General features: G+C 37.9%; 1 protein-coding gene across 1 annotated transcript in view; it reads left to right on the plus strand.

Moving 5' to 3' along the window:
• Nucleotides 1-23,718, plus strand: part of GALNT5 (polypeptide N-acetylgalactosaminyltransferase 5) — a 49,682-nt gene extending 25,964 nt beyond the window's left edge. The window contains exons 4-10 of the mRNA XM_045781665.2: nucleotides 538-673; nucleotides 1,260-1,379; nucleotides 3,720-3,837; nucleotides 4,783-5,106; nucleotides 9,990-10,070; nucleotides 12,795-12,956; nucleotides 15,906-23,718. Coding sequence (XP_045637621.1) covers nucleotides 538-673; nucleotides 1,260-1,379; nucleotides 3,720-3,837; nucleotides 4,783-5,106; nucleotides 9,990-10,070; nucleotides 12,795-12,956; nucleotides 15,906-16,046 — 1,082 coding nt within the window. The 3' untranslated portion in view covers nucleotides 16,047-23,718. The remainder of the gene's footprint in view (nucleotides 1-537; nucleotides 674-1,259; nucleotides 1,380-3,719; nucleotides 3,838-4,782; nucleotides 5,107-9,989; nucleotides 10,071-12,794; nucleotides 12,957-15,905) is intronic.
• The last annotated feature ends 24 nt before the right edge of the window (nucleotides 23,719-23,742 follow it).

The raw sequence follows: 23,742 nt of genomic DNA on the forward strand, positions 1-23,742 counted from the left end.
CTTTTCATCTCGCAAAACTTAAACTCTATACCCATTAAACTATTCCCTATTCTCCCTCCCCATCCCTGTAACCTTTTAACACTACCTTCTAACCTTGCTCTTTCTTTGTCTTTTATTTGTTTTCACCCCTGCTATGCAGAGTGATTTCTCGTCTTCATCATTCCTATGGCCCACCTTGGAATATCAAACTCTGCCTGGTTCACGCAGGCCCATGCCAGGTTAATGGGACCCACCCTCCTTAGAAGAGACAAAGCAGCCACCTTTACTACTAAGGATTCCCTTCAAAGTCTTGCCAATCTATTCTAAGTGGCTTACCAATTTTTCACAAACAAAAATGATGCTTGCCCCATAGGACTTCTAGAAACAAAATTGATTTTATTTCATTATAGACTGAAATTATAGGGACCAGGAATTCAGTGAGAAGACTACTACCCTTATAATCACCTTTCTGAAGCAATCCCCAAGACCTCTGAACATGAAGTACACACACTCAGTATATCGCATTTTCAAATGGATTCTTTTTTTCTGGTTCTCTAGGTGATGTGTTGACATTCTTAGATTCTCACGTGGAATGTAACGTTGGTTGGTTGGAACCTCTTCTGGAAAGAGTTTATTTAAGTAGAAAGAAAGTAGCCTGTCCAGTAATTGAAGTCATCAATGATAAGGACATGAGGTAATACTGTCATATTCCACGAGACACTTCTAAGTGAGTCTTCAACAACAGCAAAAAGTACTGGTCATATTCCTAAAGTGCACATTTTTGCAAATGAAACACACAGTTCATCCATTTAAATAAATAGAAACACATAATCGATATCTTAGGATCAGAGGTCAATCCAGTAGTTTATTGGATCATCAAAATGCTTAACTTTTAATAACATTAAATCCTAATACTCATTGTCCAGTTCTTTCCTCTTTCTATTCAGCTGTACCTGAACCCAGAAAATATTTATCTTCCTTAAGATTAGTTCATCTTTTTGTGGAAAATATACATATGCTCCTAAATTGTTTTTTTCCCTCAAAAATAGTCAGAACATTATTAAAAGTAAAGTATAAGTTAAAAACTAGCAATCCAGCCAGTAAGTCACTAATGTAAGTTGTACTCATAAATTTGCTTGAAATGTTATTAAAAAGTTTGTGGTAATCTAAAATCATTTGTGTAAGCACTTGTTTCATTCATTTGAACAAGGCATGGTGTCCGATTGATTAAGTATATGTGTACGATCTCAGGTAGCTCTTTTGTTTTTTTCCTGGATTAGTTACATGACAGTGGACAACTTTCAAAGAGGCATCTTTGTGTGGCCCATGAACTTTGGTTGGAGAACAATTCCTCCAGATGTTGTTGCAAAAAACAGAATTAAAGAAACAGATATAATAAGGTAAGTGTGTGAAATTTAAAATTAGAAAGCAATTATGTATCTTTTTACAAATGCATAGGAAGCAATTCCACAAAACAAGTATTTCCTGTCATTCTCTAGACCATCAACAATTATAGCTTTAGGGGCGCCTGGGTGGCGCAGTCGTTAAGCATCTGCCTTCGGCTCAGGGAGTGATCCTGGCGTTCTGGGATCGAGCCCCACATCAGGCTCCTCCGCTGGGAACCTGCTTCTTCCTCTCCCACTCCCCCTGCTTGTGTTCCCTCTCTCTCTGGCTGTCTCTGTCTCTGTCAAATAAATAAATAAAATCTTTAAAAAAAAAAAAAAAAGAATTATAGCTTTAGCCAACAGATGATCAAAAGCAAACAGTTTTCCTAAGAGATTACTTTCCCACTACCAAAACTCATTCTTTTAAATGGTCAACTGGACCTTATTCAGCCCCGAACCCAGAGAAATTCACTAATACTACTCCTGTTCTCTGGGATTTACAGCCTAAGAAATATAAACTAATTGAATATGCTGCATAAATGCTAATATAAACATGCATATTAAAGCCGACATGAGTAAAAATTGGAAGAGTAAATAATAGTAGTAAAAATATTATTGTAATAATAGCTACTGTTAGGATTTTCTTTTCAATTCTAATCCTACCCTTTCCATGGGAGGGGTGCCAAATTCTGTAAATGAATTGAGAAATAGATACAGAAGGCAGATATGAATTAAAAGTGGGTCTTTATTGCTGGAGAAATAAATTGAAGAATAAATTGAATATTGCTGAATTGAAGAACACAGCTTAGACCTGAAGCCAAAGTGGGGACTTCTGAACACTTCCTCCAGAGTCTAGACCTGCAGGACAAGCATGCAGCCAGCCTCAGGAAGAGCAGCAGGAGTCCCAAAGCCTTCCCAGCTGGAGAGAGAACTTGAGCAGACAAGTGCCAAGAGAAAGCCCCAGCCCACACTGTGGATTGTAGCATTATTTCTCAGAACTTAACCCTCAATAAAGCATGCCTCATTCCTTGCTAGGTGTGATGCCTTCAGAATTGGTATTCCTAGTGAGTCAAGTTAGGAGTACTATCATTTATTAAGCACTGTGTATTTAACCCTCTCTGTAACCCTAGGAGTGAGATGGTAGTATTGCCATGGTAGAGATGAGGAAATGGACCCTAAAAGAAGTAATTTTCCAGGGATATACAGCCAGGAAAAGAACAAATTGGGATTCACATCCATATCTGCCTGAATTTAACACACTTACTCTGATCCCACATCTAAAGAACTTCTTTGCCTTTTTCAGACTCCCATTTTGAGGGTCAATGTAGTGATTGAGTTCAGATTATAGTCCACATAACATTAGAAAGAGAATGCATTCTGGATGGACTAGAAAGGACATTGGGCATTCAGACTGCATATGTACATAAATGATGGGGGACAGGAAGTAGGTGTGGGGCAGGAATTATCTTACCCTTGACATTGCTTTGTACCCTAGACACAAGAAAGGCTCTCCACACAAACCTTTCAACTGGCTCAATGTAACCACCATGGGAAGTGATTACCACCTTGTCGAGCTGCTGATTCAAGTGTAGTTTCTATTCCCCATAATCTAGAACAGTCATGAAGACTCTGGAGTCGGACTCTTTGAATTTAAATCTCAACTCTACTACCTTTTAAAGGTGTGAGCTTTAAAAAGTTACTTAACCTCTCTGAATCTCTGTTTCCTCATTTTTTGCATTAAAGACTGATAGAAGGAACTACCTCTATCATCTAAGAATTAAATCTGATCATATCACATACTTTAAAAAGTGTTTGCCACATAATAAGCTGTCAATAAAGTCTGTCTACAGTTGAGACGGTAGAGTGGAGTGAGCAATCATAGTGTCAAACCAGGCCACCTAAATTGAACCCCAGGTGTACATCATAGTAATCTGTGATCTCGGGAAAGTTTCAAACCATTTCTGGGCTGTAGTTTCTTAACGGTACATACTTGCAGGATTTCCATAAAGTCTGAGATAATACACATATAATGCTCACAACAGTGCCTGGTACTCCCTTAGCACTATTAAATAGGCATTGTTAAAAATAACCTAGCTCAAGAGTTTGTGGCGAAGAGTAAAGGGCAAATAAGAATCCTACTTCTAAGCCCCATCTTTGCTGACCCTAGTCAAGCTCTGCCACCAGGAAGCAGGGAACTGATGACCTCAGGGCTATTTGTGACTCCCTTCCAAGACCTCCCCACACTTGGTCGCTATTTTGAAATCTCTCTTAACTCCATCACAACTGCACAGAGGACCCACTCTAAAAGTTGAAATCCCATGACATGCAAGTTTAAAAAAACATTTCTTTTTGTAGGTGTCCCGTCATGGCAGGTGGATTGTTTTCTATTGATAAAAATTACTTTTTTGAACTTGGAACATACGACCCTGGGCTTGATGTGTGGGGTGGAGAAAATATGGAGCTCTCATTCAAGGTATTATCAAGTGGTCCTCCAATTCTCTCTACAATTCAGACTTTTTCATTTGGTTTCATTTTACTAATATAATCAGATATGGGACTGCCTCTGGGAGGAAATTGCACAGAAATTTGGGGGCCTCTAGATTAATGTTTTTATATCCCAGATTAAATTTGGAAGAATCAATAGCTCTCATGAAATTTATTAGTATTCCCTAATATTTCATAACACTGTTTCTATATGTGACTATGGGGGAAATAATTGTCTGCCATTCTGTATAAATGCTGCAGGATTCACACTACATACAAAATATCTCCAGTAAATCATTCAGTAATGGTTCATGTTAGACAGCACAAGTGACAGAAGTACAAAAAGCGCCTTTAGAGCAGGCCATCAGCAGGCAATGGTGCAGCAACTTTGGACATCCAGACAGCTCTGGGTATTTATAGTCATTGATCAACAGCTAAGAAAGCCTTGGCAGCAGCCAGAGTGAAGGGAATCCAAAAGGCAACTGCTTTCCTGGGGAGTGAGGTGGTATATAGTAAAAGGGGTATTACTTGGAGCTCATTTTCAGGTTGTGTTCCATAAGTCGTGTGGATCATCCCAAGATGAGAATGGAAGTTTGAAAAAATGGAAATATAAACTCCTTTCCCTGATCCAACCAAAACAGGAATTCATAGTTTATATTTTATACTTTGGGATTTGGTGAGAATTTCTTTATAAAATAAAAAGATGAACACTGCAGGGTAGGGAAGAAAAATATATATTTTTTACGAATCCTAAAATGGTCCACAGCAATGGACAAAACCAAATAAACCTGTTGAGTTTAATTTGAAACTACTAGAAAAAACTACTTCCAACTGCGGGGAGGAGGGAGTGGTGATCAAGTGGTTCCTTGTCATTGTTAACTGCCCATGATTTGTGGACATCATTTGAAAATTGATGTTTATCAAACTGTTCCAGGTGTGGATGTGTGGTGGTGAAATTGAGATCATTCCCTGTTCCCGAGTGGGCCACATATTCAGAAATGACAATCCGTACTCCTTCCCCAAAGACCGGATGAAGACAGTAGAGCGGAACTTGGTGCGGGTTGCTGAGGTCTGGCTTGATGAGTACAAGGAGCTCTTCTATGGCCATGGGGACCACCTCATAGACCAAGGGTTAGATGTTGGAAACCTCACAGAACAAAGGGAACTTCGAAAGAAACTAAAATGCAAAAGTTTCAAATGGTACTTGGAGAATGTTTTTCCTGATTTGAAGGCTCCCATTGTGAGGGCTAATGGTGTGGTAAGTTCAAGCAGTAATTACATTCTGACTCCATAAAAATAAAATTTAAAAACTCTTGAAAATGTGTGGAAAAGAATGAAGGATTACATTATAAGTAAATACCAAGTATGAGTGCAGATGAGACAGAGCATGGTTAAGGGTTAAATATAGGTGAACTTACGGGAGGCTTTTAGGCAGCCATTTTCATTGATTATTTCAGCAAATACCTACTGGGTATCAATAAACCAGACAGCATTTCAGAACTGCGTTATAGGGTGATGTATAAAGCACACTTGATTCCTGTTTGTGGAGCTTAAAGTTGAGTAGGGAAAACCATGTACAAGTATGTAACGTTTAAATAAAAAATAGAATGGCTCTCATTTAGGGAACTGGTCACAACTGAGGAATCCTTCTAAGCTAGAGTATTCAACTCTGAGGAGATGTTGAAGCCCAGGCCTGAAAGACAAGTGTCATCCAAGCTCTAAAGGAGAGAGTCTTAGGCAGAGGATGCCCTTTGTGCAAAAACTCTAAGATAGATGACTGTCCAGGCACTCAAGAAGTGCCACGAAGATGAATGTTGTCAGAAGGAGAGAAGAATCGCACCAGATGAAGGGGAGGAGGGAGGAAGAGTCAGGTCACATAGGTCCTTACAGGCAGAGTAATAATCCTTCCTTCCTTCCTGTCTCTCTCTCTTTCTTTCTTTCTTTCTTTCTTTCTTTCTTTCTTTCTTTCTTTCTTTCTTTCTTTCCTTCCTTCCTTCCTTCCTTCCTTCCTTCCTTCCTTCCTTCCTTCCTTCTTTCCCTCTCTCCCCCCTACTGAATGTAATAGGAGGTTATTGAGTAAGGTTAAGCAATAGGATGACATGATTTAATTAGATTTTTATAGATTTCAAACATGGGTTGAAAACAAAATAGTCAAATGATGACAGACAAAATTCCAGGGCACAATGTAATGTACCAAAAGGGAAGAAACCAAACTAAACAGGTTGGACAGAGTACAAAGCTAAGAACTAAAGCAAGAAAGCAGAAAACCTGGATGAAAGCCATTTCAAACCCATTCTGGGAGTGGGGCTTAATTTGAAAAGGATGGCAAGCTATGAGGATATTTACCGTAGAATAGGTTTAGAAGTGATTAGTCAGGCCTTGACCTAGAGCTCTTCCCTAGTCATGCAGAATTTTAATCTGTTTTATTGTTTTCTCATTGAATTTTGATTTATAAATATTCCTGGAATTATTTCATTTTCTTTAAGAATTTTCTTTTTCTTCACGAAAGAAGTTCTCAGACTTGACCATCAGTAAGCCTGCTGTTTTAGGCCATGTTTGTTCAGTTCCCCTAGAAAGTGAATTGTACAAACAAATCAGTCTCCGCCTAGGAAATTTCCTGATGATGACAAGGACTTAGAAGAGCCATTCTCCCTGGCAGTATAGGGGAGATTCTGGAAGAGTATGAAAGAGAGGAAACATAAAAATTCAACTGACAAACTAGTATATGTGACCTGTCTGTAACATAATGTAGTATAAAATTGTCATTTTTATAGGTCAAAATAAAATAGCAGCTATTTCTGGTAGTTCAACCTGGTTTTTTTTTCTAGGTAACTCGTTAGGAATACCCTGAATTTATACACTGTTCAAATAATGTGTCTGTAAAATAAACTTACTTTTTCTTTTTTTAAATTCTAACTCCTGAGTAAGAAAAAAATTTTCACCATAGTAATTTTTTTTCCTGTCCTCACACAGAATCTCAGCAAGAGCATTACTAAACTTTAACCACCAGAGGGAACTAAAAAACTACCTTTTGCCTCTGTGAGGTTAACTTGTGTAAGAGTTCCCATGAAATTTCTGAAGCTCTCTCCTGTAACAGCCTTCTGCTGCTGCCAGAGCTATAATATATTAAAATGAAGAAAATATTTTTAAATGATTTTTTAAAATTCTATTTGTTGCTTTCCTTAGACAAATTATAATCAAGATATCATTTGCTCCCTTCTGAAATAACCAGTAGGGTGCATTATTACCATTTAAAAAAAAAAAAGAAAAAAAAAAGATTTTTTCCAGACATTTCAGACTAAGATTAACTAGACCATTATTTTAGAAAGACAGATTTGAGTCCCAAGAAAATAAATTCTACAAGTTTTTATTTGCTCCACATTTTCCCTTCTTTCAACCTATTTAGGAATTTAAATCTAGTGCAAGATTTTTTGTTTTCTTTTCTTTTTTTATAAGAACATATCATATCTTATTGAACCAAAAATGTTTGAGGAATGAAAGCACATTGCCAACAATGTGTCTTTATATTGGATTAGACGCTTAGCAAATAGCCTATAGCCCGAAGTCTGGCAATTCTGTGATAAACTGTGGGGAACTCCTCCTAAATTGGAAAGTGAAATAATTCAAAATGGATTATTTAAAATTTATATACTGTCCGATATTTTTAAAAAGATTGAAATGGTTTACAATAAAAGCATAAATACAATTCCTTGAAAATAAAATGAAGAATCCATTTTTAAAACCATTCATAATGAGATAAAGAATAACAACTCCTTAGGGCTTCATAAATCATTTCTATGTGAAGAAAAGCAGTTTCTCCCGAAATTTCTGATAGGGACGAAGAGAAACAAATCTTCAGAGAAAGCCGGTGGCGGCGGGGCGGGGTGAGGGGGGGGCGGGTGACGGAAAGCAAGGGAAAGAAAATTTTTTTCCTTCCATGTAATGCTTTTTCTATGCTTGGCAGAAGGGACTGTACAAAATAAATACAAAGAACTCAGTTAAACCAGGGGTTCCCATACACTGCTCTGGGCACTGTTAGTTGTGCTGCCAGAAATAGGATCCCAGGGCCAAATATATTTGGCAGACGCTCACGCTGCCTTCCCCCTTAGAGCAGAGAGCTAAACATTAACGTACTGGAGGTTCTGCAAGGTTCTGGAGCAGTACGACCTGTTCAGCTGTATTGAAGCCAGAGTTTTCCGAACCCGTGGGAAGACAGAATCCACAAATACAGAAGTTTATATTTATGTCTGTTAAAATCCAGAGAACAATTGGAGCACATTTCCTTTCTTTAATCTCCAGGCCTATCCTCCTTTCATGCATTTCTATTAAATCTCCGCTGGGCACCCTGCTCTGTGATTCCTCTGGGCGTCCTGACTGCTCCATTTACTAACGGTGGATTGTCTCTTCCCATATTTGTCACTTTACATTGTGAATAGAGCTTTCTTTGAAGATTTCTGATGGAAATTCTGTCCTTCCAGAGTTGTTTTACATGCCAGCCACCCCAGAAGTAACCAACCTGGTACTATTTTTTTTTTTTAAGATTTTATTTATTGATTGATTGATTTGAGAGAGAGCATGAGCCGGGGGGGGGGGGGGGGGCAGAGAGAGAGGGAGAAGCAGACTCCCCCACTGAGCAGGAGCCCTTTGCTGTGAAGCTTGGAATTGAGCTGATGCAGGGCTGGATCCCAGGACCCTGGGATCATGACCTGAGCCAAAGGCAGACCCTTAACCAACTGAGCCACCCAGATGCCCCCAGTCTGGTACTATTTTTATGTCTGTCAAAGTTCCTATCCGATGGAAGTAGTGTAAACGTACATCTCAAACCCAAATGAAGGTCTACGTAAGGTTCAGATTCCCAAGGGAGAGTCTAGCTTCCTTGTCTCCTTGTGCTACCGGGTAAATTGTTTTTCCCAGGACACCATTCTGCTGAGGGTCCGATTCTTTGGTCATCCATCTTTATGTGGAAGACTGCAGTTCCAGCTTTCTGGCTTACGCATGTTTTTCTACTGTCCTTACAATGTCGGTCCCTTTCCTACCAGTATTTGCAATTTTCCCATTTGCTAAAGGTTTTTGTTTTGTTTTCTTTTCTTTTGTTTTCTTTTGTTTTCTGCATTTTATGGTCTCCTAAGATGCCCCTGACTTTCTTGTAAGCTGAGCTATGCATGTAAAAGTGAGGGCCATCCCACTGAGCGCCGTGTTATGAAGGCTTACAACTCTGAGCTACACAGCTTCATCGGGCAACACTTTAGAGTCAGGGCTCTGTGTTAGGCGCCCTGGAACAGGAGGGGGCACAAACAGTGTTCCTGCCAATGAAGACTTCACCACCTCCCAGCTCAGAAGGCTTTCCTGAGTGTAGACTTGACTCTACATAGCTCTTCTAGAAATCTAAGAAGTCTAAATTGCACTATTAACTCACCATCTCGTTAGCCTTGCCCAAGATGTCAAACTGGGCAAGGGAATCAACATTTTTCTGCATTAAATGGTGACTTATAGAAAGCTGCCTCCATATTTGACCCTGCAAATCCATTAAAAACCTGGGGGCCTGCCAGATAGTGCCTTTAAGGTTGGCTCTGTATTAGCTTTCGTGACTTTCCTGTAATGAAATGTAGCTTGCCTGAGTCATTAGGAAGATTCTGACAGGGAATCAGCTGGAATCTGCTGTTCTTTGAAGGACTCAATTTATCTATGATTCAGTATGCCTAAGCAGGGAAATGGCTTGAAGGGGTCAGCCAGGGAACAGAGCCCATAACTGTTGGTTTGATTAAATTGCAAGTCTGTGCATTGACTTTTAATGTATGCATCAAAAAAACTTGAGACAAGAAAATAACTACTTTTCATGCTACCTTTTGCTCATTCCCTATTCAGCATTCCAGGCAAGGGTTAATTAAAAGCTTCTGTTTGTTGGCTCTGTGGCTGAATCATAGGCCTAAATTGACAGATTGAAGCTGTACTTTAGCAAGATTACATTATGTCTCTGTGAGAGATAGCAACCAATAAAATCGCATAGTGCTAAGTAATGCTAAGCTATCAACTTAACTATCTTTTACCTTATTATAGTTTTATAGTCTGTGTTTTCTGAATGTCTTATTCTACTTTAAAATATTTTTTTTCTTAATGCATATTTTATATTTTGTTCCCTAGCTTATTAATGTGGCCTTGGGCAAATGCATTTCCATTGAAAACACCACAGCCACTTTGGAAGACTGTGATGGGAGCAGCAAGGTACGCTGGGCTGGGTTTCCTCTCTCATCATAGGCACCGTTGATAGATGGTGCAGGTGTACCTGATAAGAGCAGAGTATGGTACACTTACTGCTCACTTGAGAAATTTATTTTTCCTGTACAAACAATAATTAATTTATAAATTTCTACATTATCATAAGGTTGGTGATAAGACAACCCACAACTAAATGTAAAGATACTGACCAAGGGAGTAAGACTGAGTACTGAAGTCAACCCACTAGGGACCCAGTTCTGGATCCATCACTTCCAAAAATGTGTTAACTTTGCAAATCCTTTATCCTTTAGGTAAATAGCAGTTATAACAGCACCTACCCCTAAATCAGGTTTGAGGGTCAAATTATGTCATACGGATGAAGCATGTAGAACAATATTTAACACTCAGTGCCCTGCAAATGTTCACTGTTACAATAAGACAAAAAAGGGGAAAAATAAAAAATCACATCTAAAGATAAAATAATAAAGGAAATAAAGGCAGAGCATATTTTTGAATAGTCTAAGGGTGCAATTTTATTCTGATTCAGTCCCCTCTTCCCCATTCTCCTACATATTGAGGGAGTGATGCAAATTACATAATCCATGATCCCTGGTGGAAAACCCTTTAGCAAATCTCTGACGACTCAGAACACAATGGTTAGGGGAGGAAGGAGGGCCAGGGAGAACAGAGACTCTGCAGAGCGGGAGGTGAGCTCTGATGGTACCTCCCCCTTCAGCGTATGTTCCCCACCCATTCTCATTCTGTGCAGATATTACTGGTTTGGATGTCAAACAAAACTCATAGAAACATCAATCCATGAGTAGTACTCAGCCTCCTAAAATTGTAGATCACTCTTTGGTAAAGAAATTATTTTGTGATGAGAATCCAGGCTTCCCCAGATTTACCTGTTTGCTTTGACTTAGAGATATTGCTTCTATTTTTGAGCACATCTCCTCCTACCTCTTAATTCAAAGCTGAAAAGACATTTTTGTCCTCTCTGTTGCTATAATACAGCTATGGATTGTAAACTTGACGCTGAGGGAGCTCTTTCTTAATTAGGAAAGAAAGGAGGCAGAGGGAAGAGAAAAGTGTCAAAAATCATTTGAAAGATACAACTCGTATTAACAATTCAAAGAGGAAATAAAGTCATAAATTACAAAATAAAACCACAAGTAGTCCAAATTATATGAAAGTAGTATTATTTAATTCAATCCTTCGAGACTCATTCTTCTTGTGATTTTCTGTGCCTGATTAACCAGTATTTTATATGAAGATCCAAGTTGTGGTCTGGATAACGACTGAGTGTCTCAAGGGGATGCTGGGAGGCGAAAGTATGACTATGCAGCCCCCGCTTTCTACAAACGCCCAGCTCCCTTTTTGTCTTGTTACTCACTTTTAGCTTGTAGTTTGTTTGAATAATAAAAAGTAAAGGGACCTGGAGGAAGGGAACTTATTTTGGCAGAATTAATGAAGCTTAATACCAAGCCAGATTATAGCACTCATCCAAAAACCTGTAAAGGAATAAAGCCCGAGGATTGAACCACCGAGCCTTAGCCTTCACTTTACCTAAAAAGTCCCCTTAGCTATTAACTTTTCAACCAGCTGAGATGTCCCTTTTAAAGGTAATGTCTAGCTTCTCCTAGTAGCCACATGACGCCTTGTATTATGACATAAGATCATGCTTCTCAAATTTTAATGTGCGCACAAATCACCTGGGAAGTTTGTTACAATACAGATTTCTGATTCAATAGGTCCGTGGTGGGGCTGAGATTCAGCAGTTCCAACTAGCTCCCAGGTGATGCTGATGTTGGTCCAGAGACCACCCTTTGAGTGGTGAGGTCTAACCCAATGACATACTTGATAATCTAAGTTAAATCTCAGTTACATTACAAATGATTCACTAGGTAAAAGCATTTAGGTAGGTTTTACCAGCAGTCTATTTTTTTGTTGTTTTAATGTTCACATTGGTGCAAAACAACAAATTTCCCGCAGACCCACAGACTTAGAATAAATTGACAAGGCAGATAGTACTAGGGTGTAAATAACTGGAAAAATTACTTATAAAAACTGAAAACATGGTTCCATTACCTGAATTGGTATTTATTTTTGACATTGGCAACTCCCCTGGACTTCTCCAAGGGTGGTTCTTAGGAACTAGCGGATGCTAACAGGACAGAACCTGATGATTCTTTCTGCGATCAGCAAAGAAAGATTTTTACCCTTTCCTACAAAGCTCTAAGAGTCTGGTAATCTCGATGGTCTTAAACAAAGAAGCATAATAATTTCCACCAAAGTAATTTAGGACTGTGACTTGGATCTCCTTATGGCCCAAATGCCTACAGATGGTTTGAATGTTTCACTGCTTCAAGCACCAGGCTTGTCTGGGATTCAGAACACCTGAAATGACCTACATTTGCAGATATATACTAACTGTACTCAATAATTTTTATTATTGCAACTCACATTTCTTGACGGCTTACTGTGTGCTAAGCACTTAACAGTCTGAGATACACCCTAATGCGATCCAACTTAAAAATGATAAAAATGAAATTAGATATGGTAATAATATGCCCATGCTATCAGAATCAAAAGTGGCAATACCAGGATTTGGGTACAAAACATTTGATCAGAGTGCCTATATCCTTAACCATTGCTAACCAAAATGTTTGGCAAAGCCCCTACCTGTATTTGCTGCCTGAAGTGACCTTCTCCTTGTTCATTTCCCAACAGCGTCAGCAATTTAATTACACCTGGCTAAGACTTATTAAACATGGAGAGTGGTGCTTAGCTCCTGTCCCCGATACCGGGGCCCTGGGCCTGCACCCTTGTGATAACAGAAACAAAGGGCTAAGATGGCTGCATAAATCAACATCAGTCTTTCATCCAGAGCTGGTAAGCAAAATATGTGTCCCTCTTCTTTATCGCAAATCCAACTTCCCATTAAATGGGACGTAAAGCTCTCCTTGTCCGCATCCTCAATCAGAAGCTTTCAGTGTGTTTGTGAGAACTAGAGGCAGCGTAAAAGTTCATACAGAGAGATAAACGGATATTTTTGTAAATTGTCAATGCCTTTTTTTCTTTTACAAAATGTATTTGAAATCTGTTATTTTAAATATAAGCCACCCGTTTCTTTGGTTATATAGCTATCAGCATCTTTGTTTCTATAAGCCATTCGCTTCAGTCAACTAACAATGCCAAAAATCATGCTCAGAGGCTAGAACTGGCTCTGACTGGTTCCCAGAGAGGCCCGTAGGGAGAGTATATGGGGAAAGCAAACAGCAGTGTGCTTCCGACAAGCTTTGCACTTTAGCATGACTCTGCTTTTCAGCATTCTGCCTCCTTTCCATAAAGGGAGACTTTTTCTCACCCCACCCCCTCATTCCCAGAGACCTGGGCCTCAACAGGTGGAGGCAGCTTCCACCTGCTCGTAGGAGCTGCCAGTGTGCACGTGCACTTGCCACCATCACATTCAGTGACATGACCCTGGTAGCTTAAACCAGCCACGATGGGAGGAATTCTGTAAACCCATGCTACTAATCCAGGGATGTTTTCCTAGAGGTCCAGTTGTTAATATTTACCAGACCACCCCAGCTCTACCCTATTCGCTCTCAGAATGATAAATGTCAAAGTCTTGATCAGTTTCTCCAATTCTGTTTTAACAAGATACAAAGTCATAAGTTTTGGTGTAAGATCTTGGAGTGACAAAAATAATTTCAGGCCAACCTTCTTAAATTTTCTATTATCCTACTGGCAAGTAACCACCAAATCCACAAAATGTACTGGGTATATGAAGACCATCATCTTGCTCAGGGTTGTCCCCAAAGCACCCCCCCCCCGGGTGCCACCATTTCTTTTGATGTCACAACCAGTGACTATTCCCTTCATGGCATTTTTCTTCCTACTTGGGGTCTAAATCAGGGCTTGAGCAACATATTTTCCAATCTTCTTCCCTTTCAATCTTCTCTGTTATATTTCAGTACCTTCTGGGCATTTTTTTTTCTCTTTAGTGATAATGACTATTATTGAGTTATTTAGAAAAATTAGGAATTACTAGTGCAGCAATTACTAATTTTATGTTGTGTAGTGTTGGAAAAATCCATAAACATCTATCAAACATTATCTTCTGCTTGCTTAACCTTATGCCAAAAAAAGCTGGAGGTGGGGTGAGGGGTGAGAAAGGATGAGAATGAGAACATACTTTTCATCTCCAGAAGTGAATCTGTTACCAGAAAAAAAAAATCAGGCTAATGAGAAAATATTTAGGAGCAAGCAGCCTTTAAATCACATAGGTCTTATTTATAAACTGGGTTGGCCCCTTTGAAAACTTAAGCCTTTATTAGCTGATTTTTATATAGGCTTAATTTTGGTTCCTCTAAATGGTAAGCCAATTTGTAAAGAGTAATTTAATTAAGATGGCAAAAATTCAATGTTTCCTGACGCTCCTTGTGCCTATGAATTTGTAGCATGTCACACAGCTGCCTTCTGCCTTAAGTTCCCCTTTCCATGCTGCTTGATGTCATGGAGATGAATATCTTGATAATAGTTTTCCTTATTTTTTCAGTATTTTGGTAATTTTCATACTGAATCTCCTGAGTCCTCCAAGGTATGGTAATTCTTTAAAAAAGAAATGGAGAAAAAGACTGAATAATAGGAACATGTCTCTCCCTTTAGCATTAGGAATTGAGAGCTTCGTAGAAGGAAATAGGGTAACAGTGAATTTGACCCTGAATACCAATGAATTGTTAAAAGTATACATTTCTAATCTGCATTTAAAATATATTCTCTAGGAGAGCCCACCCCAAATACTGGGGATTATAGACACCGAAGAGGAAATTTTTTCATAAGTAACTCCTAGGTACTGTGACATGGAATGACTCTCCATCACTGGTCCCTTCATCAACTGTCTTTAGGTTAGGGACAAGTTATTCAATTACCTCTTTACAATCCACTGGCAGAATGTTGTAGATAATCCGGGATGATTTTGCTCAAGGCCAACTCCTTTACAAAGCCTTGAGCATACCCAAACATCATATTTCCCAAGTCTTACAAGGATGACAATGGTTTTGTAGGAACATCTTTAAAATAAACTATTACGAAGTCACCCCTATTTGGTATATTTTTTAAAAAATATTTCAAAACAATATACATATAATTAAGATTATCTTTGTCATAGTTATGGAAAATTGAGAGGATTAATAGATGAAAAAAATTATAAAGCCATGAGCCAGTTCTAAGTTGGTTAACTATTATTTCTAGGATATTCCATAAATATTAATCAATAATAGAACTTTCTGAAATACCTTTGACTTTTTTCTAATTATATCTGGATTTTCTGGACATCAGGCATTACATACTACCAGAGATTACGGTGGGTAGCTTATAAATAAATACATCATTTCTAGTACTTTGTATTCCATGTTTACATTCTAAGGTATGAACTTAATTGAGAACTTAACTGACTCACTTTTTGTGATGGCTGCTTTTTCATGATCACCATCAATCAGAGAACCATCACCCATCAAATATAATAAACGCCATATGGAATTATTTCCTTTACGTAATACAGTTATCAGACCCGTCATCGGAAAATACATCTTCTGCTTCCTCCCCGAGGAAGTCGTAAAAGTCTTAAAAGCCTTGTATCTTGAAGAAGTGAGAAGTTAGTTTGAGATGGAGACAAATTTAATACAGTCCAAAGGCTGTGGTCCTGTTGTTAATTTAGTTCAGAAGAATTCCTAAGGAATCAAAAATGTAATTATCTTTTTTTTAATTAGTTTTCATTTCTTTATATTTCAGCTGTCAAATTCATGTGGCTCATTCCCAGATCCCCTTTCTTTCCAGGTGAATCATATTGTTTTTGGGAACTATCATCAGTTGTTATGCTTAGAAGGAAATATTTCTCAGAAGACCCTGAAAGTCGCTGCTTGTGGCCCAGAGAAGCAATACCAAAAGTGGAAATTTGAAAAATATTATGAAGACTAAAGAACAACTAATATTTTTATCTAGTAAACCCATTAGACACTGTGAAAATGACAGTGGATGTGGGGACTGTATTTCTCCATGGTAGTTTACATTTTCAAAATTAATAGCATTTGAATAGGAGATTTAAAAACCCACAATATTTGAGAAACCAAAAGTGAGCTCAGGGAAACAACCTAACGTTGAACTGGAGCCCGTCTTCAGCTCTAGGTGGCCTTTTGAATCGCATGCTTCCTGCCCCGTGCTGGATGGACCTCAGCACGCAAACTTCCCCATGCAATCAAACAGGTAACAGGAAATATAGGAAATGAAGCCAAAAGTACTTGAGGAAGTACAATGATATTCACGATGACTGAGTTTGATAATAACCAGCTCTTTTGGCCCACAAGTAGGTATAATCAATGAGAACCTAGTCTTTTATTTGCTTTTTTTTTATTATTATTATTATTTAAAAAATTACTTGAGCTCCTGTAGCTAAAAGACCTCAGAAACACACAGCTGTCATCTTGGTGAAGTCCCTCCCAGCTACACGCCTGTTCACCTAACAGTTTGAAAGACCATCGGCATCATACTCCTCAATGGGAGGACTTTGATCGAGATGACTACATAATGGTTTTTTGTTTTTTGTTGGTTTTTTTTCCCCCAATCTGAGTCAGTGGAAAAAAACTAAGTGAGGAAGTCAAATGCTTATTCAGTTCTAGATATGGGACATTGTTTCAATTCATTTTGTGCTTTTTAAAGCTACACTTTAAAAAAACAGCCGTATTAGTAACTTCCTAGACTTAGGTGGAAATTAAAAAAGAAAAAAAAAGGCAAAGAAGAGGCTGGGTCACAATGCACTGTAATCACCAAAAATACACTTAATTGTTGAACACACTGTAATGTAAGACCAAATAAGAGGAGCTGAAACAAATAAAGCAGCAACAGAGCACTGAAGATTATTAAGGATTTATAGAAAATACGACTTTAGATTTAACGGCATTCACAGGGATGAAGTATGCTAAAAATAACCTCTAAAAGATTTCAAAGTAGAAATAAAATGTAGGGAACATAATGAAAGGGGAAGAGAATGAGGTAAGCAACCCTCTGGAAGAGAGTTAAGAAAAAAATTGACATAGATTTGGCCAGAAAAGAAAAGGAATCTGACACCTCTGTGGGGTGGGGGTGGGAGATAAGGCCGTGGATGTGGGTCTAATGAGAACACTGATAAATTTGGGGAAAGGTCCAATATTTTTCAATCCACATTGAATTCCTAACCTTATATATGCCATTATTTAGTCATATCAGAAGAGATTCTAGAAATCCTCACATCCTTTATATTGATTTTTGATTAAAAAAAAAATTGATGCCCAGAAATCATATTACCTGTCTAAGAGTCCCACACCAGTTAGTGAGAGATGAGGATTAGAATTTGGATCTCCAGAGGCAGGGCTCAGTCCAGTGCCCCAGGCCTCTGGCCTAAACCTGTTCCACAGCATTCTTAAGAAAGAGAGACAGAAGCCTTTTTGCTGGGGTTGGGTCTCTGGAGGAAAACCATGCTCTCTGCTTGTTAATGTAAAAACAAAGCTTTGTTCAATTGAGCTGATGGTTAAACTGGGCATCTTTAGTTCTGACTGCTTATTTAAAATTTAATTTTATCTCCCAATTAATTGCACAAAAGCAGAGCTATAACCATGTCTCAGAAGGGGAAAAGGTTCTGCCTATTTGCATCATATTTAAGATGTTTTATTCAGATAATTGACATTGCAGATGAGATAAGAGAATGACTAGAAAATGAGATAATTCTTTTCAAAACAGAGCCATATGGGGGATAAAACACAAGTCAGTTGCCAAAGGACTAACTGAACTGCTGACCGAACTGAGTATGCTGAGTGCCTCATGCAATTCTTCGCATAACTGCAAAAATGTTGAAAGGTTTTTTGCCCCCAGTCTGATGACTCCTGTTCAGAAAAAGATGAATTACAGTTCGGAAACACTTACCTTGGGGCAAACCAATGAAGGAAATTTGAATGTTTTTCACAAAAAACCTTCTACAGTGTGTTCAGTGTATCCTGACTTCACCTTCACATAATATGAAGCTTATTGGAACCTACGTTGTCAATATAGCAAAGGATTGTTTTCATACGTGACGTGTTCGCTCTTGGAAAGAATTTTAAAAAGAGCTTTTACCATGTATTTGTTCAACTACTCTAAGATGCGAGGAAGTAATCACTAATTGGAAATTGTATAAGCCTAAATTTAAGAATACTGACTAATTGTGAAATCTCCTACCAACACTTTTTTAAGCATTACCCTCTACATTTTGTTTTCAGAAGACTGTAATAAAGGTGTAAATGCTACTAGACCTCTGATACTTCTAGTGAGAAACCCCCTAGTGGGACGCATTAGGGTCCTATTCAACCGTATATTCTTCAGTAGGAGGCTGTGGAAGACTTCAGAGTTTTCCCTGGATTGGCTTGAGTCATTGCCTTTTCTTAGGGAAATGTCTAGACATCTCGTTACTTTAAACACAAGCATAGTTTTGATATTTTACAGGACTTATTTGATCAAAAACTAACTTACCAGACCATCTGAGTGCTTCTGAACCTTTTGGTTTGCACGGTTCCTTTCTCTTTTTCAACAGTTACCCAGAGCTTCTCCCTGAAGGATGACACAGCTGTTGTTGGTACAACCATGTTTTATCACCAGCATCAAATTTGCTCAATTCTGCTTGCTGACATTCAATCAGTTGTCATTCACAGGGCCAAAAACCACCATATGCCATAATCACAATGTATTGTTAGTTTCTCCACAACTAATTTGGAACTACTCTCTTAGATATGAAAACACCTTGCTTATAGTATTGCCTTAGGGATTGTAGAGGGGCAAAGATACCAATTATAGTATATAGGAATTCAAATTCTCCAGTCAACCATGAATTTATGAATGGCTTAGGATTGTTTTTAAGGGGTTCTCATGCAAGAGAGTGGGGTTGAGGCTGGCCAGATAGTACCATCTTTATTTGTTTTAACAACTTTAACTTCCATGTTCAAACACAGAAAAGAAATTATGCCTCTGATGAGGGTCCCAATATCTTTGGTACAAACAAGGAATTTATAGGGAATAAGGGAAAGACAGATGAGAACTGATTATCTTTGAGTACCTACCATGTGCTAGGCACCAATTGTGTTCCATCTCACTGTTGTGCACAACTCAGTGAGTTAGGTCTTACTGTCCTCATTATGCAGGCAAGAAGGATGGCTAAGGGGTATTATCTAAGATCATCCCACTAGTAAGAAATTAAAATCTAGTTTCCATTCTATCTGGCTGAAAGAAGGAGAAGGAGAAGGAGGAGAAAGGGAGGAAAGAGGAGAGGAAGAAGGAGAAGAAGAAAAGAGTCTCTTTGATGACAACATGCTTCTATGATTTGTTCTTTTCTTTACATAAGGTGGTCATCTGGAGTGGGCTAGGTTAAAATCCCTTCATTGTGAAGTCAAATGCCTTAGGTATTCCTTGGCTGTGATAAAGAGGCTGTACCCTTTCTGTTAATCAACTGAAATGTAGCCTTAGTGGTAGCTATCCCCACATGCTTTGCAGTGGTCTATCTCCTTGACTTCATGCAGGACATATTCTTTTCCATTTCCTATAACAAATATGAGAAGGAGAAGCAGACATAGAGGAATAGCTTCCCTGTAAATAATACTGCCAACTCTTTCTTCCCCCAACCATTATTCAAAGCTGACAGATTGTTCAGTTTGAACAGAGGTGGGAAGTAAAACATTGAAGAGCTCTTTAATTTAAAATACAAACCAAAACCTGTAACTTTTACTTTGTTGTGTAGATTGTCACCATCGTGCTTTTACAACAACTTTTGTGTAGGTTATTCAAAAATTGCTATGAGCCACATGCCTTGAAATGAGAAAAGGAACACTAACCAAAGCTAATGCACAAAATATTTATTTTTGGCAAACAGCCATTCCATGGACAAGTTTGAGTAAGCTATGTAAAGTATTAAATACTCCTGATGAGATTTAATGGATGGTATCTCAGGTAGGCGTTGGTACCTAAAAGAAAGGAAAAAATCCCACCGCAATAAGCAGATTCAATGCCTCTGTTTTCAACCTAATGGGTCAATTAGTAGTTACCATTCCAGTTAGGGTCTCTTTGCAAGTTTACGTGAATCATTGCTTTGCAAAAACATACAGGAAAGCTCTCATTTTTCAGCAAATAGAGCAACTTCTAATGTGGTCAGTTTCTAATGTTGACAGTTGCCATTAAATAAGTAACAATTTCTTTGAAAACAGAGGCTTTCTATTTTATTATTGATTGGTATTTGCCAGTTCAAAGATATTAGTCATAAATATCTATATAAAATCAAACCTTTATGTTAGATATAAAAACAAATTTTTTGAGGGCCTAGATTATCTTTACTTGACCAAAAACATATTGATCTTTGTAAATATATATGTATATATACATATATATTCGTATAGATAAATATGTGTATATATTCATATATATGTGTGTGTATATATAATTATATATATGAGTCTCTATATTTTATGCTTTGAAGTGGGAGAAAATAAGACCAAGAGTTCGTACTTACAAATATAAAGAAAACTATGAAATGTTTTTGGGTATTTTTAATTCTCTGAGGTGCACAACTTTGTCTGCATCTGGCCTTCTGGACAAAAGTATCTCCAGTGGACTTTCATTCTGGGTATCATTCTCCATACTTGAAGGGAGTAACCAAACTCTAAATTATCAAGGTGCTTGTTATTCATTTCAGATTTTGCACATGCCTTACTTAATTCTCCTCCTTCAAACAACTTCCCAAATGTTGCTAGTTTTATACGTGTTAGCTATAAGAGGTGGACAGAAAAATAAGAGAAGGCAAAGGTAAAATTAGTGAATTTTCTTATTGATTACCTAAAAACTTCTGTTAATGGGAGAACGAGATTGAAACAGTAGAATATATGGGGCGCCTGGGTGGCACAGCGGTTAGGCGTCTGCCTTCGGCTCAGGGCGTGATCCCGGCGTAATGGGATCGAGCCCTGCATCAGGCTCCTCCGCTGGGAGCCTGCTTCTTCCTCTCCCACTCCCCCTGCTGTGTTCCCTCTCTCACTGGCTGTCTCTCTGTCAAATAAATAAATAAAATCTTTAAAAAAAAAAAAAAAGAAAGAAAGAAACAGTGGAATATAAAGGAATTTGGAGTTTAATTTGAACATTTTGAAGTACCCAATTTTTCTGCCTCTTCCAATTGAAGTTATTATAAAGAAGGAATCAGATATGAAATTTTAGGTCACTAACTAAAAATTCAGATTACTTTCCAAATTCATTTCCAAAACTCTCCCACACTGGCAGTTAATTACTAGGTATTGTCCTTTGATTTTGTAGTTTGCCACTATCTGTGGAGTGATTTCTGCTGTTGATTACTACCCGTGTCATTGTGTTTATATTGATTGTATGGCTTAGTCACTTCGTGTTCCTCATGAACTGTATACACATTTTGGTATTCATATTTATTATGTTACTGTCTGATATTTTAATATTGGCAAATGTTTGCTATAACTTTTGACATTACTTTTTATAGCCCTCTTGTTTTTATAGAGCAATGAAAGTTAAGCCTTTAAACATAGTTGCCTTTCTCAGATGGTCAAACATATTTCTTCTTTATGATACGCTGGTGCTTCATCTTTTTCCATAATTCTCTATTATTACTTATTTTAAATGTTTTTCCTAACACTTTGAAAAACTTAAATGTCCGTTCTTCATTTGAAAATGTGCCAAAAGTACTACCCCATGTAAATATGCAGAAACAATTACTATAAAAGTGTCAGCATGGCTTAAATGTATTACCTTGATGGCTATAAAGATATTTTTTTTCAGTTGTTGGAGTGAAGGTGTATCTAAAACAAAAGCTCAATTCCTATAAAAATAATACAAATTTTTCATGAACATTACATATCCACCTGCCAGAAATTTTTTTTGCAATTGTGTACACAATCATTTTAAGACCTTTTTGAAATAAATAATGCTTTTTGAATTTAAATAAGGTGTTCTCTTGATTTCTAAAGCAGCATTTCTTAATGGTCTTTAATAGCTGCTGATATGCAAGGGTTCTTCCTAAATTTTAAAGGCAGCGAAAGAAAATAAATTCTAGACACCAAAAACAAGGACACAAACTTTTATTGAGAGCAAGTCAGACACATCAGTTCTTTATTTAAATTGTAGACAGATGATAGATAGATTCTGACATATTCCATGCCTTCCGATGTAGCATTATATGAAAGGTAAATTTTATATTGACAAAGAAATAGAGCTTTTATTAATTCCTGTTCACCCCAAAACTAAGAAAAATTAAAAAGTCCTGTAAGAAATAGCAACATTCTCACAATAAATCAATTTCTCCCTCCTACCAGGTACCAGAGTCCTTCCCTCCCTGAACGTCGAATCACAAAAGCAGTAAATCTGCCAGTATAGTTCCCAATTTGTGTTCTACCTTGTCTTGTAAGAGCATCTAATATGTTAAATGTTCCTCATGAAATCAGAACCATACCTTTGCCTTTCCTAGATTATAAAGAATCAAATAGTCACCTAACCCCATCACATTACTTATGATCACTTAACTCTGTGGCTTTAGTATAAGATGGCTCACAGGGCAATGGGCATTAACGTCAAAGAGCAGTTTTGGTGCTCTTTTGTTAACTACACTGCCCCATAAGCACTAAGCATTTGCTCATTGAACACACCCTGAAAAAGGCTTTGTTGACAAAATCTTTCACGTTTGGTTAATTATATGGTAAGAACACGAAGCTAAAAAGGCCAGTTTTACTATGTATTGGATCCCCGTAAGAGCCAGTCGTTTGGCTATGTCACACCATAGACCACCCGGCTTACTCAAATTCCACAAGAACTCCACACTTCTGCTGGAGCAATGAAAAATACAGGCTCTGGGGGCGCGTGGGTGGCACAGCGGTTAAGCGTCTGCCTTGGGCTCAGGGCGTGATCCCGGCGTTCTGGGATCGAGCCCCACATCAGGCTCCTCTGCTATGAGCCTGCTTCTTCCTCTCCCACTCCCCCTGCTTGTGTTCCCTCTCTCGCTGGCTGTCTCTATCTCTGTCAAATAAATAAATAAAATCTTAAAAAAAAAATTATTAAAAAAAAAAATACAGGCTCTGTTGATGGTAGGTTAACAATATGCTCCTGTTCCATGACGGATAACACAATACTGTGCTTTGAAGTTAAGTAGAAAATTGTAGAGGTCATCAGTAATCCACAAAAGAAAATAGGCTGTCCAGGTGGAACGATTTAGAGGATCTAAATAAATAGGAAATTGTCTGAGGGCTCCAATCTTTTACCTAAATTTACCAATAAACATCTGACTTCCCTGGCTTTCTTCTGAAAACTTGCATTATAAAGGACAAAATCCATAGCTTCTACAGATGAAGAGCAACAGAACTTTTACACGATCAGGTTGCAAAATATCTGTTTGAAAGAATAAAAGAAGCGCTTCAATCTTGAATTCAAAGTTGAGTCTTGTAAACAGTCAATAATAGTATATGATACCATGGAAATATATTATATGACCAGGAAGAATTAAAGAAATTTCCATTAGAATGTGTGGGATTTGTTACACATAAATAAGCAATAATCTAAGAAGGCCTAACCCGGGTTTTTTCACAAAATGCAAAAGAAATAAACAAAGGGTTGAATAGTA

Source organism: Ursus americanus, chromosome 1, assembly GCF_024610735.1.
Source record: "Ursus americanus isolate L20-20 chromosome 1, mUrsAme1.1.p, whole genome shotgun sequence".
Taxonomy (NCBI): Eukaryota; Metazoa; Chordata; class Mammalia; order Carnivora; family Ursidae; genus Ursus; species Ursus americanus.